At 41.4% G+C, this 19,224-nt stretch overlaps 1 protein-coding gene across 5 annotated transcripts in view; it reads right to left on the bottom strand.

Moving 5' to 3' along the window:
* Inpp5f (inositol polyphosphate-5-phosphatase F) overlaps positions 1–19,224 on the bottom strand; it is an 83,477-nt gene that overhangs the window by 54,484 nt on the left and 9,769 nt on the right. For all 5 annotated transcript variants that reach the window (XM_075972450.1, XM_075972454.1, XM_075972451.1 and 2 more), the window contains exon 2: positions 892–972. In XM_075972450.1, coding sequence (XP_075828565.1) covers positions 892–972 — 81 coding nt within the window. The remainder of the gene's footprint in view (positions 1–891; positions 973–19,224) is intronic.

Raw genomic sequence — 19,224 nt, 5'->3', positions numbered from 1 at the left:
AGCACTTGGGAGGCAGAGGCAGGCAGATCTCTGTGAGTTTGATGCCACTCTGGTCTTCAGAGTGAGTTCCAGGACAGCCATGGCTATTACAGAGAAAAACCCTGTCTCGAAAAAACAAAACAAAACAAAAAGAATACCTCCTGCTCTTCCAGTTCCTGGCATCCACATGGGCCTGCGCACAACTGCCTATAACTCCAGCTACAGGGGGATTAACACTCTCTTCCGGCTCCTGTATATATGCAGCATGGATACTCATACAGCTGGGAGATGAGGTGCCTGCTCTCCCAGGTGGGGACCAGGTAAATGACTTAGACTTTCCATCCATTTGCCTGCCTTGAATGTACCACACTACATACTAAAAGACCCTTCCCTGGCAGAGGTGACTGACTCAGGACTAGGCAGCCAACCCAAAGCCAGCCAATCACGTTGCCACCTGCCCACCCTTCCAGCTTTGTTCCAGCACCTTCCCCTCATGTCTGTGAACTTGCTGTACCTTTCCTTGACAGAACGCACTTCCAGGCCCAGGGACTACACGTGCATTGTGTGATCATGCATTCTGTATGCCCTCTAACCAGAAGCTCTGAGAGGGTAGGAAAGGGTGAGTGTGGACTCAAAATTGTGTTAAATCAGTTAGTGCAATTCCTGGCACCAAGTAAGGAGTATATCAGAACTGTTTTTAAGAAAAGAGCAAAACAATTGTAATTGCATATCTTCTTTTCTCAAAAGCGTTATTTTTATTTCATTAAACTTAAATAGAAATATTTGCTTTAAGACCCAAAATTATGACAAAGGAACCAAGGTCATAATAGAATCTACATGCAACCTCGGAAAGGACAATGTCACAGAATGTCATGTTAAATTTTACAATTGTAAGGAGTTTGTAGAACATACCTGAATGAAGCTGAATTTTCCCAATAACTCCTTCTACCAATCCCAGACAAATCGGGTTCCAGGCAAGAAGCAGATCAGTGGCTAAAATAAAGCAAGAAGCAATCATGAGAACGTATTTACCAGAAAATGTCAAACTATCGCTTGCAGCATATTTGAGAAGGATCAGTACACCCCCAAAAGCAGTTATAAACGTCCCCCACAGAGAGCATTACCATAAAGGACTCTGAGGTAAAGCACTAACTCTGGGTACCAGGGCAGCTACGGGGTGAGAAAGGGGCTGAAAAACTCCGCGGATGGAGGCAGTGCAGGGCCCTGCAGACGTGGAAACAGGCTGCTGCACTACAGAGGGTAAAGGAAGCGCCCACCCAGGAGCCCCAGACCCAAAGACAAGGCCACTTCCTGATCACACTCAAAAAAAAAAAAAAAAAAAAAAAACACCTTTCCCCATACAGTCATACACAAGGCAAAGGAAACCAGGAAGCCACTTCCCTTACACATGATTCTAGGACAAAGCCAATAGGAGATGCTTCTTTTCTGAGCGCTACTGCATGTGTGTCCCTTACTGGAACACACAACAGGCTACAGTGATTTGCATGTAAACTAATACCGTTCTAGACATCCAAAAGAGAAGCAAATTATATATCAAACATGCCGAAGGTCAAAGGGCATAATTTAACTCTTCTCCAACCTGGGCTGCAAAAGAGTGCTACATGCATAGTGATAAACGCAATGTTTCTGGTAGTTCAACAGCTGCAAAAGATCAGCAAGATTTAAAGCCCGCTGGTTCAGGCCAGCAAGATGGCTGGAGGATGGAAGCACTTACCATGGAAGCAGAGTATGTGCCCAGAACCAACGGAAAAAGGGCAGAGCCAACAAGCTGCCCTCTGACCTCCGCATGTGTGCTGAGGGACATATGCTAAAAAGCTAAATTTTAAATTTTTCTGCTGACAAAAATTACATTTTAATTATAACCACTTAAATTTTATTTGACTGAAATATTATCTGTTATTAGTAGGGTAATTATACAGCAATAGTTTAGTTTTCAAATTCATTTACATTTTGATTTTTTTTTCATTATGTACTAGTTTCTTGAGTTAGGAGCTCCCTATGTAGCCATGGCTAGCCTTGAACTCATGGTGATACTTCAGCTTCAGCCCCTATGGCTGGACTGCCATTTCTTAAATGTCTTTATTGCTACATTTTCACTAAAAAACAAAAACAGCACATTTCTTTGGTTGTTGTTATTTTGGAGTGCTGGGGTTAGAACCCAGGGTTTCACACATACTGGGCAAGGTGTTACTACCAAGATATACTAACTCCAACTTCATCATTTTTATTGTAAGAATTAATTGGGGGGGGATTTAAAGGCTCCTATATATGTTACCATTTCTAATCGTTTTTGTTTTATTTATCGTGTGTGTGTGTGTGTGTGTGTGTGTGTGTGTGTGTGTGTGTGTGTGTGAAAGCTGGGGCATAAATATGCCGTGGTGCACACATGGAGGTTGGATAATAAGTTGGGGAAATCTGTTCTCTCCTTCCACCATGTGGGGTCAGGGATCAAACTCAGGCTGCCAGGCTTTTGAAGCAAGTGCCTTTATCCACTGAGCCATCTTGCCAGCCCTCATTTCTAATCTTGACAACATGATGAGGCTGACACCAGGAGTCCCATTTTACAAGTGAAGAAATAATGCTGAGAAAAGTAGTAATCAAATCGTCCACAGGTCAGGAGGCAGACCTGCAAGCAAAAGAGAAGTCTAGTAAAGCTCAGACTCAAAAACTTCTATTAAATAAAAAACAGGTGTGATTTTCAGGTCATTCTGGTCTACAAATCGAGTTCCAGGACATCCAGGGCTCTTGCAGAGAAACCTTGTCTCAGAAAATATAAAAATAAAAAATAAAAAGCAAACAAACAACAAGAGGCACATGCTTTAATCAACACTTAGGGGGCAGAAGCAGATGGGTCTCTGTGAGTTCAAGGCCAGCCTGGTCTATATAGTGAGTTCTAGGACATCCAGGACAACAGAGTTTTGAGATCCTGTCTCAAAATTTAAAAAAATAAGATAATAAAAGTCTAGAGCCAGGAATGGTGATGCATGCCTGTACTCTGAGCACTCAGCTTCTTCGTTCCAAGCCAACCTGGGATACACAGTAAATTTGAGGCTAGCCTTAGATAACAGCAAGCCTGTGCCTCAAAAGAAAGAAAACCAAAGAGGTCTGCCAACCTGATTTGGGTTATACACCTCCGTAAACTTGCTCTAACTCCTCCCTCAGAAACTACACAGGGAGCTACTGAAACAGGAAGTTTTAAATGCCATGTATGATTACAAAGTAACACCACGAAGCTGAGAGGAAATTGGCCACCAAGGTTAAGAGTCCTCACTTCAGGCCTCTGTCTGTGCATTAACTAAGTGCCACACACAACCACCCACTTTTATAAGCAACATTGCCTGACGACAAAATTTTTTGTTTGTCTTTTTCCAGGGCTGGAGAGATGGTGTGGTGGGAACCAGGCTGATCTCTGGCTTTCTCTGAGGCCCTGATGGATAAAAAAGGAAACTTCTGAAGAAGGCCATTAATGGCCTGGAGCCAGGATCTTGGGGTAGTTTAAGTTTTGGATCCTGAGAACCCAATACTTCCCCCAAGAGCAGTGGTTCTCACCTTCCTAAAGCTGCAACCCTTTAATACAGTTCCTCATGTTGTGACCCCCCCCAACCATAAAATTATGTTCATTGCTACTTTATAACTGTAATTTTGCAGCTATTATGAATTGTAATGTTATTATCTGTGTTTTCTAATGGTCTTAGGTGACCCCCATGAAAGCGTCATTAACCCAGAAGAGGTTACAACCCACATGTTGAGAACCAATAACCTACAGGGTTATGGACACTGTATGCTTGTGACAAACTTGAGTTGTCCTCTGTTCCCTTTGTGCATCTTGATTACCACCCAGCTGACTCTGACCCATTGTACGACAGTTTCTATTTACTGTCCAGCTTTCCCTGCAAAATGTATGTACGTGTGGTGCTCTATTTCCTAATAAACTTGTGCAGAGCAACCGGGCGATGGTGGCACACACCTTTAATCCCAGCACTCAGGAGGCAGAGGCAGGTGGATCTCTGTGAGTTCGAGACCAGCCTGGTCTACAGAGCTAGTTCCAGAACAGGCTCCAAAGCCACAGAGAAACCCTGTCTCAAAAAACCAAAAATAAACAAACAAACAAACTTGTGCAGATAAGACACAGTTTATATGATCCCTTCTAGGTCCCAACTTTCCTGTCTTCCTTATCTTGTGATCTCCTGGTCCTTCCTTTTAGAAACCTGTCCCTGAAGAATGACCTGTTGGTCCAGGTTAACGGTGCAACTGTTAAGAACACTTGCTGCTCTTACAGAGAACCAGGGTCCAATTCCCAGAACCGACAAAATGGCAGACGGTCATCTATAACTCTAGTTCCAGGACATCTGACACCCTCTTCTAATCTCCATGGGCACTGCACACTGTGGTACACTTACTTATACTCATATGAGCAAAACACTTAGACACATAAACTAAAAATAAATCTTTTTATGTTTATTTATTTATTATGTATACAATATTCTTTCTGCATGTATGCCTGCAGGCCAGAAGAGGGCACAAGACCTCATTACAGATGGTTGTGAGCCATCATGTGGTTGCCGGGAATTGAACTCAGGACCGCTGGAAGAGCAGACAATGCTCTTAACCACTGAGCCATCTCTCCAGCCCTAAAAATAAATCTTATAAAAATCTTTTTTTTTTAAGAATTAAAATATCCTTAAAATCATGACTTCACCTGGAGGTATAATTTTCATTTAAGAAAATACTTCCTTACTTAAACATCAAGCTTTTTTTTATTATAAAAACACTGCAATACAAATGATGAATTCTAAATAAGTATTTCATTTGCTTCCAACCACATTAGCTTTAGGATATAAATTCCTAGGAATGAAATTAGTCATTACACCATTTGAAGAATTAAGGCTCTCACGTGATGTGGGATTCCCTTCTGTATGTTGTGAATAGGTTTTATTACCACTGGATAATAAAGAAGCTGCTTTGGCTTATGTCAGGGCAGAATATTGCAAGGCAGGAAATTCAAGCAGAGATAGATGAGTAAAGAAGGTAGAGTCTGCCAAAGGAGAAGGACACAAGAACCTTACTGGTAAACCACAGCCTCATGGTGATATACAGATTAAAAGAAATGGGTTATTTTAAGATGTAAGAGCTAGCTAAGAATATGCCTGAGCCATTAGTCAAATGGTATTGGAATTAATATAGTTTCTGTGTGATTATTTGGGTCTGGGAGGTTAAGAAACGAAAATGCAGCCTCTATTTACAAATGGCACCCACCGTCTGGCATGGATCCACGTGAGACCTAAAAAAGCTTAAAGGGGACAGAGGAAAGAGGGCTTCTAGACCCACAAAAATGGAAGCAAACACAGTTTCTTGGCAGCTGCATTATTTTTCAGACAGGTTCTGTTTGCTGTCCACAAGCAGAGGCGTGGGTCCTTTAAGAAACAGCTTCCTGGTTTATACTGGCAGAATGATGGAATCTGGCTCTTTCAGGAGGTCCTGCTACAGAGAAGTTGGGGTTTGTGAGCAGAGTGCTACAAATTACTTAATGGTGGAGACATAGAGCCACTGAGTCCCTAGAACTAGGGGGTGAATATGGCTTGCAGAGCTGGCAATAAAGGTATCTCTGCCATTTTGAAAGGTGGAGAGAGGCAGAGTCAGCACTCAGGGCCTCCGTGTCAACATTGCTTACCATTTTAAAAATTATTCCTGTTCAAAAAAGAACTTCAGATACACAACAGGATACACACAGTGTGTTTTTAAAAGGTGCGTATTTGGGAGAGAGAAGAAAAGGGTAGAAAGTTTTAAAAAGAAATAGTTTTAAAAAATAAAAAAAAGTCTTTAAAGAGATAGCAAAAGTAATATAAAAGAGTACAGTCATAGATAAAAGTAGTAAAGATAATAAAATAAATATTAAAAAGTAATAGAGTAAAAAAGCCAAATAAAGATGAAAAATACACAGAGAGTCTGGATTATGTACATTATTGGGTTTTCTTTGAATTTTTTTTGACTGCAGATTATTATTTGATTCTGGGGACTGCTAAACTAAACCAACATATATATTTTAAATATATCTTGACTTCAAAATTTGAGTCCAAGGATATGTTACTTTAGAAAAGAAGTTCGGCTTTTGTTTCCACAGAAGATGAGAACCTATTTTTTCAGGCCCCCCTAAAGATGCCATTGCCCCTAGATAGCAGGAAGTAATTTTAAGAACACAATGCCCACATTCACAAGAGGTAGGGTGAGTGGTTTTTGGTTGCTCAGTGGATTATGGATAGTTGTCATAATTTAGGGGGTTGGTTACAAGTTGTTATTGGTTGTGTTCAAGAAAAAAAGGCTAAACAAAGGAGACTAGAATCAGGGATCCCATTCTAAAAAGGGGGAAGGATATAGAAATAATAGGATAGAAGGATAGATAATTGAGTATACTTTTGAACCAAAAAAGCAACTACTAGTCTTAAATAGTTTATAGTGATATGGATTTTTGTATAATGATAAAATTTGAGATTAGTTTTGTTAGAACATACTGTATATGCATTTCTAATCTTGTTCAAGATATTGTATCTATACAGCTCATTCAACAATGCCATGTAAATTTCTAGTCCTTGAAGGTTATTATTACAAACTATTTAGAATAATAAAGAAATGCAGGTTATTAGTCATCTATTACAATCAAACTTGTAGTCATGTTAGGTATGTTTTTAAGGTCAAACAGATATATTTTAGCCAGATGAGTAGTCTTCAAACACTTCAGAGATCTATAGAATATGGCATTTAAGATGTTTTAATAACATAGGCTCTTTTCTTTTTTTTAATGACAATGAGGCATGTCTGCTTCTGGTAGCACCAATCTACTTCAGAGAAGACAATGGGTGTTGAAGAAACTCTGTATGGAATTTACTTTCTTTGTGATAAAAGTCAGCCACTAGGCAAGAAACTGCCCTTGCCTCAATTGTTGACAGTATGCTGCCCAAATCAAACAATCAGGATACAAAAGAAACTGACTGCTGAACTTTGCCAAGACAAGGTGAACAGTCCTTAAAAATCCTGTTTCACAGAAAAGTCTGCCAGATATGCTAGGCCTGCAGGCCAAAGATGGATACCCCAACACTGCAAAGGAACCTTGGGTGACTGCCTAGGCAGCTAGCTATTTCTGTTATTTCTTAGTTTTGAAAGCTGTTTGCTCTGCATTTCCTGCTTACTCAGTTAATATATCCTTCTCAGATCTCTGATAGAGTTGAAGACTAAATAGCTATAGTTCTCCTTTTTATCGAATTAAGAAAAGAAACTCACAAAAGAGATGTAAAGTGTATAAGGTTGAGAGACATAAAAAGATAGTTTTGCATTGGTAATACAAGTTAGGATAGAAAGTGAATTAGGTCCAACACTTTGAACTCACAAAAACAGAATAGATTATTGAGTATTACTCTGAATTTGTCAAATGCAAATGGACTGGACATTGTTAATGTAATTCTTACCTGTATATATTTATTATACAATAAATATAGTTAAATAAGTTAGTTAAAATCTTCCTTTTTTTTAAAAGACAAAACAGAAGAAATATATGATATTTTGATCATGTTCTGATAAATAAAGCTTGCATGGAGTCAGAGGGTAGAGCTAGCCACTAGCCAACCAAAATTAACTACAGAGGTTTTGGAGGACAGTAGACAGGACAGGATGTAGTAAGGCAGGACACAGAAGAATTTGGTTCTCTGTTTGGAGGAAGCGGGCAGGGAATACTGGTGGCTTCTCTGCTTCTCTGATCTTTCAAGGCTCTTACCCCAATATGTGACTCCTGAATTTTTATTGATAAAGAATAATTAGAATAACACTTCAATTAACTGTTTTTATTTCTGCTACTTTTAAATGCTTTAACTTTTATTCCAATAGCAAGCTTGCCAACCCTATATTAGACATGTCAAGTCTCACATCTGCCAACACAGATGTTCCTGCTGAAGAAACAGGGACAGCTTCCCTAACCCTGAAACTCTGACCTCCAAAGGTCACAAATGTAATGAGCTTTATGGACAGGAAGTGGAACTATCTAAGATGTTATGCTCTGGAATCTGTCCTTTTGTTAAGGAAATACATATCAAATACTTGCAAGGACACAGGCTCAGAACATATGAAAATACAGAAGCAGGACAGGGGATATCATTAAAAGAAGGGTACTTGCCTAGGTTCAAACAAGCTGGAGAGATGGCTTAGGTGGTTAAGAATACTTGCTGCTCAAACATGAGGTCTAGAGTTTGGATCCCAGGACCCATAACAAACCAGGTGTCCAGCCCTCAATTCAGGGGTGGAGGTGGAGACAGAAGAATCTATAGGGTTTAGATTCTAAGAATCTAGCTAAGAAAACACAGCCCCAGATTCAGGGAGAGACCCTGACTTACTAGAATAGGTCAACAAAGAAAGAGAAATACAAATACCTCTTCTGGTCTCTACATGCAACCCCTACCCCTCGCACAAGGGCAGACACAGATAGAAGCAACACATAAATAAATTTAAAATACTATTTAATACAACAATAATAGATTAATATTTAGGTAGCATAAGACCAGTGGGTTTAGTGAAAGTGTGAGTAGAGCTGGGAGTTAACTGAGGCCAGCTGACGAGAGACTTAAATAAAGGACAACGAGTCGGCACTTCCTGTAGACAATGACATAACTGAAATAGTGTTACAGCCGTGGATTTTAATCTCAGTTGACATAATGAATGCTCACCCAAAAGTTAAATAGGGCTCTCAACTGTTTGAGGTCCACAGGGGAAAATACTGTTCACACCACGGCTTGATGATCACATTCAAATATGCAAGTGCCAGAAACAAGGCTTCATGAACGAAGGCTGGGGACAGGGAAACCAGCAGGCTACTGCAAAATCGTGGCTTGAAATGACAAAGGAGCTTGGGAAGTGGGTTGGCGGTGCTGTGAGTCACTGGGTAGTTTTCCAGCATCTACATGCGGCTCTCAACCACCTGAAACTATAGTTCCAGGGGACTTGATGCATTCTTCAGACGCCTACAGACACCAGACATGCATGTGATTGATGCACATGCATACATGCAGACGAAATACTCACACACTGAAAATAAATAATCTAATTTTTTTTGAAAGAATGAAGAGAAGGTTGTGATGGCTTGGTGGGGTCAAGTGCTTGCTGCAGAAGCATGATGACCTAAGTTCAGCTCCCCAGCAAACCATGTAAAAAGCAGGACATAGTGGTACACACCTGTGATATCAGTGCTAGGGCAGGGGACACATGAAGACAACAGGATCACTGGGCCTTACTGACAGCCATTTAACTGTGGCAGGGGGAAGAGGGCCTCCAGGTCCAGTCAGAGCCCTGATCTCAAAGTTAGGAAGGCAGAGAGCAACAGCGGACACCTGATAACCTCTTCTGATCTCCACACACAACAGGAGACACACTGGCACATGGCACACATACATGTGCATACCACACACTCAAAATGAATAAATGAAAAATAAAGTGTAACACAAAAAAAAAAGTCAGGCAGTGGTGACACACGCCTTTAATTCCAGCACTTGGGAAGCAGAGTCAGGCAGATCTCTGAGTGCGAGGCCAACCTGGTCTACATTGCCAGGACAGCCAGGGCTACACAGAAGAACCCTGCCTCAAAATAAATAAATAAAATAAGTTTTACTTGACTACAACTTCGCGGTAGCAGCTTCAGGATCAAGTTGTGCTTCTGGCTGGCTGGCCGCTGGAGGATGAGGCTACCCTAGGCCAGTGTGGCACAGAGGCACTGACCACTCTGGGAGTAGCTGGCCGCATGCTGGGAGGTAAAGTTCATGGTTCCCTGCCTCACAATGGAAAAGCGAGAAGTCAAACTCCCAAGGTGGTCAAACGGGAAAAGAAGAAGACAGCCTGGGTCAAGGGGCCAATGCAGTATTACTGTTGCTTTGTCAATGTCGTGCCCACTTTTGGCAAGAAGAAGGGCCCCAATGCTAATTCCTAAGTCCTATTGTGATTCTGGTACTCTGACAAAGCCACTTTGCCCAGACAAAAAAAAAAAAAAAAAGAAAAAATATGCAACACCTCAAAGGACACTGTGGGAAGGACAGGGAAGAGTAATGACTGTACAGCAGAGATTATGCTGAGGTTTGGGGATCCAGCTTGGTTGGAAGAGTGTCAACATAGCATGTACAAGGCCCTGGGTTTGTCCGCAGCAGTGCATAAAACAGGCATGCCTATGATCTCAGCACTCAAGAGGGAGTAGTGGGGTCAGGACTCTGCCTCAAAAATAAAAACCAGTGAGAGAAAACAATGAATGGGGAAAAAAGAAGGTTGAAAATGATATCCAAAGTACAGGCACAAAAGTTAACCTTGGGAAGGAAGGAAGATATTTTTCTGGAAAAAAAGATGAAAGGCTAAATATAGAAACAGAGAAGCCAGTGAGTGTATCCAATGGCACTGACCGAGTGAAAATGAGAATCCAAGTCCTCTTTCAGCGAGGGGACAGACATGGCAGCAAGATGAGGATCAGCACAGGGAGCAGGAAAGTCAGTTTGTAAATATTCTATGTGGGCTTACGTGCATACATGTTTTAAGACTAGTGTCAGTATTTATTTGTGTATGTCTATCACAAGCATACGGGTACCCACTGAGGCCTCTGGATCCTCTGGAGATGGAGTTACAGATTTAAGGCACCCAGTGAATGTGCTGGGAACTGAGCCCAGGTCCTCTGCGAAAGCAAAGCACCTTCAACTGCTGCACCATCTCTCCGGACCTACATGTGCTTTTTAATTCAGGATTTTGAAGAAAAAATGGTATCAGTCCATCAATAAATCATGAAATCAATTGTGTGTAGTGAAATAAACACTAACAGCAGTGAAACAGAATGAGAACAAGGGAAAAGGCACACTATAAAGAGAAATAAAATAAGGAGCCACGCATGGAGGCACGGACTTGCAATCTCAGCCCTCAGGAGGTGGAAACAGGAGAATTGATGTAGGTTCAAAATCAGACTGAGCTATACAGAGAGGAACAGGTTATCCAAGGCTTTATAGCAAGACCCTTTCTTTAAAACAAGAGAGGCGGGAGGGAGAGGGAGCACTCATTAAGGTTGATTCTGTAAGCACACACATATATGTATCTAGTCACCAGATCATGACATCAGAACATACTGCTTGGGCTGGGGATATGACTGGGTGAGAGTAGGTTCCTAGCATACACAAGACCCAGTACAGCCAATTTTTAAAAATGTTTTAAGATACTAAGGGTGTCTGGAAAAAGCCTCATAAAATCATATCATTTATTTACCTAAAATTACATACAATACATACAAGTCTGTGTATACAAACACATATATTGTTCAAATGAAGTTATCCCATTTGGGCTAGCAATGCTTCCCACAAGAGCCACAGACTAACCAAAACCCCCAATACCAGACATGTGAAACGGCCTTTCAAATGGTTGGTCAGGGGAGTACAACAATATGGGCTTTTGCTGTTACCCTTATTTACCTCCCAGAGACTGAAGGTAAGTCCTGTTGCTGAAGACACAAGACCTGGAAGACTTGAGCTGGATCTGACTTGAAAGTCTCCTACCTGAGGACTAACTTTCACAGTACCAGAAGGTGCTATGCAAGCCTCCAAAGGAAGGAAATAACCAAATAGTCTTACCCAGCTATAATACCTATGATCACAATGGCCAGTATGCACCTAAGGGTGCAATAGTGGCATTCATATCTTGACAGTAACCAACAGCATGGACTTACGGCATGTTCAAGAGGAGGGAATACATGCTTGGTACTAGAAAACTAGCCAACTACCCAGAGCTAGTGAGGTCATGGATCACAGAATCTACTACCACCTCTTTAGTAAACCAGCATAATGCCTAACTGCATTCTAAATATGTATCCTAAACAAACCCTAAACAAATATATAAACAATAGACAAACTAACATAACACGGAAGAGGGAACTGTCATGGGGCTCCATTCATAAAAAAAGAACTACAGGCAACTTGGGAATGCTAAGACTGGGAGAAACATCCTTTCCCAGGGATGGGTCTCCTAATTGGTTATCCAGTAATATCAAGTGTTCTGTCCTGAAATCATGCACATTCAAGTAACACTAACTGCACTAAGCAAGTTGTAAATATATTTTTACACACACAAAACAAAACGAAACAAAAAAGCCAAAGAAGAAAAGGAGATCATTTCAAGAGGAAACAAGAGAGTTACACGGTACATGGGAGGAATATGCTGTAATTATGTTTTAATTAAAAATTATTTGGGAGTTTAAAAAAAGTACTTTTCACCATGTACCTCAAACAACTGAAAACATTTAATGCTTTTTGCATGAAGGGTCATTATATCAACCTTGTAAGTTCTTTTGCTCAAATCTATGTAGTTGCTAAATATTTTGACCAGTTAATTATTAAGGTCTTTTTAAAAATCCCATGCTTTGTTTACTTGTTCCTTCATAATTTTTGCATTGTGTGATTTTTAAAGCTTTATTTATTTCATTTTATGTGTATGATAATTTGCCTGCATGTATGTATGTTTACTATATGTGTGCCTGGTGCCAGCCCACAGAGTCTGAAGAGGGAGTCCAGTTCCCTGAAACTGAAGTTAAAGAAGGTCGTGAGTCTCCACGCAGGTACTGGGAGCCAAACTCGGGTCCTCTGGAAGAATATCCAGTGCTCTAACTGCTGAGCCATCTCTGAAGCCTCATTGCTTTATATTTTTGAAACAAGCAGATATAGAGATTTGGGATAATTCTCTCTTCCCAGTAAATTTCTGTTTATCAAAATTGCTGCCTTTACATCAAATAAATTGTTTGCCTAGTTTAACTTTAATGTGAAAGAAACACATCAGGCATTAAAAAGGATAAATACAAACACTGTTAATCCAGTTCTACACCCTTTATCCTTGAAAACAAAGTCCAAAATTCCTTAGAAAGGCTTTTAAGCAGATGGGGGGTGGGGAGGATATGGGCTTGGTGGCCTTTAATTCCAGGATTCTAAAGGCACAGGCAGGGAGATCTCTGCGAGTCCCTGGACAACCTGGTCTAAATAGTGAATTCCAGGACATCAAGGACTTCATAGAGAGACCCTGCCTCAAAATAGATAAATGATTCTTAGAAGAAAGCCTTTTAAGTCCTTGTCTGAGCTATCCCTGACTGCCTTTCTCTGCTTTCCATTCATCCAGGCCTGAAGTCACCCTCCACTCATCCAGGCTGGGTCTGGAATGCTGCTCCCCAACCACTTCTGCCTGTTCTTCATTCTAGCCTCAGGACAAGGGTCACTGGTCTTCAAGACACATTCCTCAGTCCTCCCACCCTAAGAGCTGGTCAGACTTTGCATAACAAATGTCTACCTCAGCATCTTGCTTTGGTTTAGTGTATCTAATTATTGACTTAGTTAACTCCTTGACTGCATTGGAACTCATGAAGAACAGGGAGCTCGCTGAGTCGTTTGCAGGTTCAGTTCATGTTCCCAGTGCATGGCACAATAGGTCCTGATCAAGCAACCACATTGGAAAGACTCACTATTTAAGCCGACAGAAACTGAATTCATGTGGTCTAGTTCAGATATACCCATCAAGGCTGACAGGTAAAGTGATGGTCATCGTCATCCAGCTGGTTAACATGAGAACACAGTTTCCCATTCTTGGTCCAAGGACGCACTAACATATCTCCAGTACCACAGGTCCTCTAACCAAATAATCCCTGTTGTAATATTTTTGCATGGGGTGTGAGCTCACTATCACCATTCCAGCTGCCCAACCCAAAACCTCCAAGACACCCAGAATGCCTTTGTTGCTCACCAAGACCTAATGATTCTCTCCCCTCCACATCTGATGATCACTACACTTCTCTGCATACCTAATGCCACTGTCCTTGTCCAAAGCCAAGCCTTTCACCCTGTGGACCACAGAAAACGCTGTTATCAAGACTGAAGAGATGGCTCAGCAGTTAAGAGCATGCCTCGGCCCTGTCTTGCAGAGGAGAGGACCTATAATCAGTCCCTAGCATTCACGCCAAACAGCTCACAACCTCCAACTCCTAGGGAATCCTATGCCTCTGGCCTCCACAGGCACCTCCACACACACACTTAAAAATAAATAAAAGTTAAAATTTAAATAGCCTCCAAAAAAACTAAATCTTGTCTGTCTCTCTCTCTCTCTCTTTGAAAGCCAAGCAAAGTTTACTCAAGGTAATATCATTTTATGAGAGTCTAAAGCAAACACTCAGGGCAGAGAAGTTGCTAATTTCAGCAGCTACCTATTGGAAGAAAATAGAGAGAGGAAAAAAGCCAAGCCATTTGAGTTGACCAGCATAGAGGGCAGCTACAAGAAAGGAAGTTTTAGAGAGAGTAAGGAAGACCTGAGTACCAGAAAAGGCACACTTGGGTTCTAGCCAGCATCCGAAAGAGACAGAAAAAAGGGAATGGAAGGTTGCATCTTTCAGAGTCAGCTGGTCAGACCCAGCAGAAGCTCATGGAAGCTTACAGGGCCTATACTATTGGGTGGGTCTGGGAAGCAAAATCATTCAGCCTGTCTCTAGCATAGCTTGAGGTGGGCCTATCTTCCTAGTGCTGGTCCCTGTGATTGGCCAGCATGACTAGATTAACACTTATGTTTTGGTAGCACAGAATGCTAGGATCCAGCAAGTTTCTTAACAAATAACAGGTACTGAATGTACTGAATGCACACTTTAAGAACTGTTGGGTCAGGAGGCAGAAAGCAGTGAGCTGTAAGAACACACGTGAGCACCACCACCTGGCTTTGTTTTGTTTCTTTTAGACAAGGTCTCACTAGGCTGGCCTCAGACTCAAAGATTCACCTGTCTCTGTGTCCTGAGTGCTGCAATTGAAGGCATGCGCTACCACACCTGGATGATATATTGTTTAAGTGGCTGTTGGGGATCAAATCAGGGCCATGAGCACATTAGGCAGCACTTGAGCACTAAAATGCATTCCCAGCCTCGGGTTTTACTCTGCAGCTCTGCCTGGCCTATTCTCCTACCATATTTGACCTTAGAATGTGCAATATTTTAAACATATTTTTAAAAATCTGATGTGGAGGCCAGAAATGGTGGCTCAGGCCTTTAATCCCAACACTCAGGAGGCAGAGGCAGGCAGACCTCAAGGTCAGCCTGGTCACAGAGTGAGATCCAGGACAGCCAGGAATACATACACAGAGAAACTGTGTCTGGAAAAACAACCAAACGAAAAGGAAAAACTGGTGTAGAGGTCAGAGGACAACTTGCAGGGGTCAGTTCTCTCCTAACGCTCTAAGGAGGAAAATTAGGTCATCAGGCTTGGCAACAAGCACCTTTACCCAGTGAGCTACCTCGACAGCCCCACAAAGATACCTGACAAACCCTGTGCTACCCAAGGAAAGACAGAGAAAACACCGGGGAGGGAAAAAACACAATAACTTAAAGGATACAAAAGAGGCAGAAATAGCACATTAATAGTCGTGATAAATGTAATCATTTTCAAGCCCAAACAAAGGGCTATTGACTCTAAATCCTGTTTCGTTCACCTGTGTGAACCTGGGACCTGGGACAGTGCTTGGTGCCTAAGAGGCGCGCACTCAACAGTTACTCAATGAAATGAATAAATAAAAAGACGCAAAGGACGAAAATGGATTTCTCCTAACAACTGGTTATTTCCATAAACCACTAGCAAGACTAACATTTCAGGGTGTTTGTTTGTTTGTTGTCCATAGTACTAGAGTGGAGAAGCAGGACCATGCATATGCTAGACAAATATTCTAACACCGAACCACACAGCCCAAGATTTTATTATTTTTAAAGACAAATCAAAACACTAGTCTTTGCTATATTGGCACTTTTAAAACAAATGCATTGATGGGCCAGAGAGATGGCTCAGTAGTCAAGAGCATTTGCTATACTTGAAGAGTGCCCAGTTTGGTTCTTAACACCCATGTGGCAACTTACAACCATACTTAACTCAAGTTCCAGGGAATCAGACAACCTCTTCTGGCTTCCAAGGGCACCAGGCATGTACATAGAACACACACATACATGCAGACAAAACACTTATACACATAAAATAAAAAATAAACCTTTAGTCGGGCGGTGGTGGCGCACGCCTTTAATCCCAGCAGAAGCAGGCGGATCTCTGTGAGTTCGAGACCAGCCTGGTCTACAAGAGCTAGTTCCAGGACAGGCTCCAAAACCACAGAGAAACCCTGTCTCGAAAAACCAAAAAAATAAAAAATAAAAAATAAAAAAAATAAACCTTTAAAAGCTAGTAATAAATAAATTTATAAATGCATTAAGTCAGGCAAGAATGTGCACACCATTTTAATGTCAGCACTTGCGAGGCAGAGGCAGTAGGAACTCTGAGAATTCCAGGCCAGCCAGGGTTACCTAGTGAGACTTTTTCTCAAAAAAAAAAAAAAAGTGTTGGTCTATCAATAAAAATAATAATTAATGATAAGATGTGATCCCAAGAGACAGGAACCAGTGAGACCTGAATAGACTTTGTAACTGGTCAGGAAATGGAGGATCCGTTTTGGAGCTGCTGGAATTGATCATTTAGTACAACATGTAATGGATAAGCTGTATGTGTGTGTGAGTGTATGCATGCATATGCAGATCTCATGTAAACACGAAATACATTATAATCTTATTCTTCACTCAGGAAATAAAACAAGCTAGCACTAGTAAAGCCTAGCGTATAATGTGGTAGATGGTGGTAGTCTGGGCATACACAACAATGAAGGAGTTGACACTGTCAGCATTTTTAATGGCTAGTTGGGAACAGAAAGGACCAGAATGGCAGAGAAAGTGGCTGTGCTTTGTGCCATCCCTCCACAAAGAACACCCATGTAACTGAACTGCTCCAACCATTTATAACCTGTCCTTCAGCTAGTGGCAAACAAATTCAAAGACGAACATTTTAAATTCACAAATAAGTTTTAAAATAGTACTACCAAAGTTATATAAGAACTCTTTACAAACTACAAAAGTGTAGCATTTTAGAAATAATGCCAAATTTTAATTTGTGAAATAATAAAGTGACATACAGTCAAATCCTGTCATTGAAACAAGCTCAGCTATTTGACCCATTAAGTCAACACTTCCACTAATTTCAAGACCATCTGGCAGGAGTGCACAGCTTCTATTTTCATATGCCCTTCTCTTCCTGGTACACAAAAAACAAGTGATTAAGCACTGTGAGCCTGCAGAGAGCATGAGTCATTCATTCCAAGATCCCAGAGTGAAGGCACTCACTCCCTCAGAGCAAAGGCACTCCCTCAGACCAAGAGCCCGTGGGTCTATACAGCTCAGAGGCAAGTTTCAGCTGCGGCTTTAAAAGGGGGCAGACAGTTTATGCATATCTAATCAGACCCCAGTTTCACTTCCTGCTAAAGACAAAAGCTATTATTCCTCTGACACTCACCAAACCAAAGTCAGACAGATGAAGAAAAGAGCTTTAGGATGAGGAACTGAAAGCTCCAATTGTTAGCATGTCATGCTTTGATTCTCAGAACTTAATGAGGCGGGAAAGCAGGTTAAGTAATAACTTCATTCAGGCGCCATCTTAAAGATCAAAGTTTGATGCACAGTTCCTTAACCTCCATAATGCTAATTATTTCTCTGCCAGGCAGCAAGCTGAAGAATTCATCCAATTCCAAAGTTGTGGCAGGTGGTGATTTCCCAGCGTAAAACCAAGCTCAATGGCTATCAACCCAGGCTGCTTATTAATATCATCTAGGCAGCCTATAGATTACTCATGTCTGGGCTCACCTTGGAGAGATGCACTTAACTGGCCGGGATGGAGGGGAGGGTGACAGCATAGATAGAATTGTTAAATTCTTCTGACATATAGGTGATTCTGACTTATAGGCAGGTTTAGAATTAGTTGCCTAAGTGATTACAGATCCCTGGGAGGAATCCACATCAGTAGCTTAGTTTTACTCTATCAGCCTGACTCATGAATGATGCATGGGACATGCCATCCATGGAAACTGTAAAGATCAAACTCCACAGATATTACCTAATATAGAGAGCTGGCATTAAAGCTGTCTAAGGTACAGAAAGAAACACACATCCAAAGACAAGGGGAGGGGATGTCAGTCAGTACACAGAGAGTTGGCCTAGCGCCCATAAGGCCTTAGGTTTAATACTCAGTGCTATAAAAATCAAACAAGGTGAAGTACTCCTGTAACTCCAGTACTCGGGATGGGGAGACAGGTTATCAAAGGTCAAAGTATCCTTGGCTGTACAGTGAGTTCGAGGCCAAGGAGGGAGATAGTAATCTGAGAGAAACCCTGGTATTTCCCTTTCCTCATTTAAACACAGCCATTAACACTCAACAGACACAACCTTTCTCTCAGCTGGTTTTTAAATAATTGCATCTTTTTTCTGAAAAATTTGAAAAATTTATTTAAAACTCTTCTGTATTTTGTTCTAGGATTTCTTGTAATAGTATATACTACTGTGGGCTAACAAAAGCTATGTTTTCAAACCCACCACCACTGTCTTGAATTCACTGTTTCACCTGGCCTTAGATGAAGAACAGCTTCCATTTCAGGAGAAACAAACAAACAAACAAACAAAAAAAAAGGAGTGGGAAAGTAGAAGAAAGCGGTACATCATCTTACAGTCTGCCAGTTAGATCCTACTTGTCCTTATAGGCTCCCCATCCTCTATGATATCCTGCTAGAAGGAAGGCATTATACCTAAAAAGTGTTGTTTCAGCTGGACATGGCAGTGCATGTCTTTGACCCCAGAACTTGGGAGGCAGAATTCTGTGAGTCAAAGACCAGCCTGGTCTACATTGGAAGTTCCGGGACAGCCTGGGCTACATAAAGAGAGCCTATCACATAAAACAAAAGCAAGGTATTATTTTTGGTAAGTTAAATTCCCACAGCGCACAAGCTTGGTGCCTTCAAAAAGCCTTTTTACTTTTATAGGGCGATGTGATCTGGCTATTTAGAGCTGAAGAAACGTCACAGTTAAACCAAGGAATACCTTTCTTCCCATTTATTAGGAAGGAAACGGGGGTAAGAACCACTTAGACCTCAAAACATCAAGACTCAAATTAGTGAGCCAGGCATAGTGTTCCCAGCACTCCACTTCACCCTAGTACTGTGAGACAAGAGGATCAGAAAGCCAATGTTACCCTCTGCTACTTACTGAGTTCAAGGACAGCTAGGGCACATGACACCCTGTCTCAAAACAAACAAATCCAACTCAGTCTTGCACTTAACTTTGTGTAAAGGCTCTAAGTTAGT

This window comes from Microtus pennsylvanicus, chromosome 5 (assembly GCF_037038515.1).
Source record: "Microtus pennsylvanicus isolate mMicPen1 chromosome 5, mMicPen1.hap1, whole genome shotgun sequence".
NCBI classification, from domain to species: domain Eukaryota; kingdom Metazoa; phylum Chordata; class Mammalia; order Rodentia; family Cricetidae; genus Microtus; species Microtus pennsylvanicus.
The sequence above is the reverse complement of the archived record's forward strand: the minus strand, read 5'-3'. Positions and strand labels throughout refer to the sequence as shown.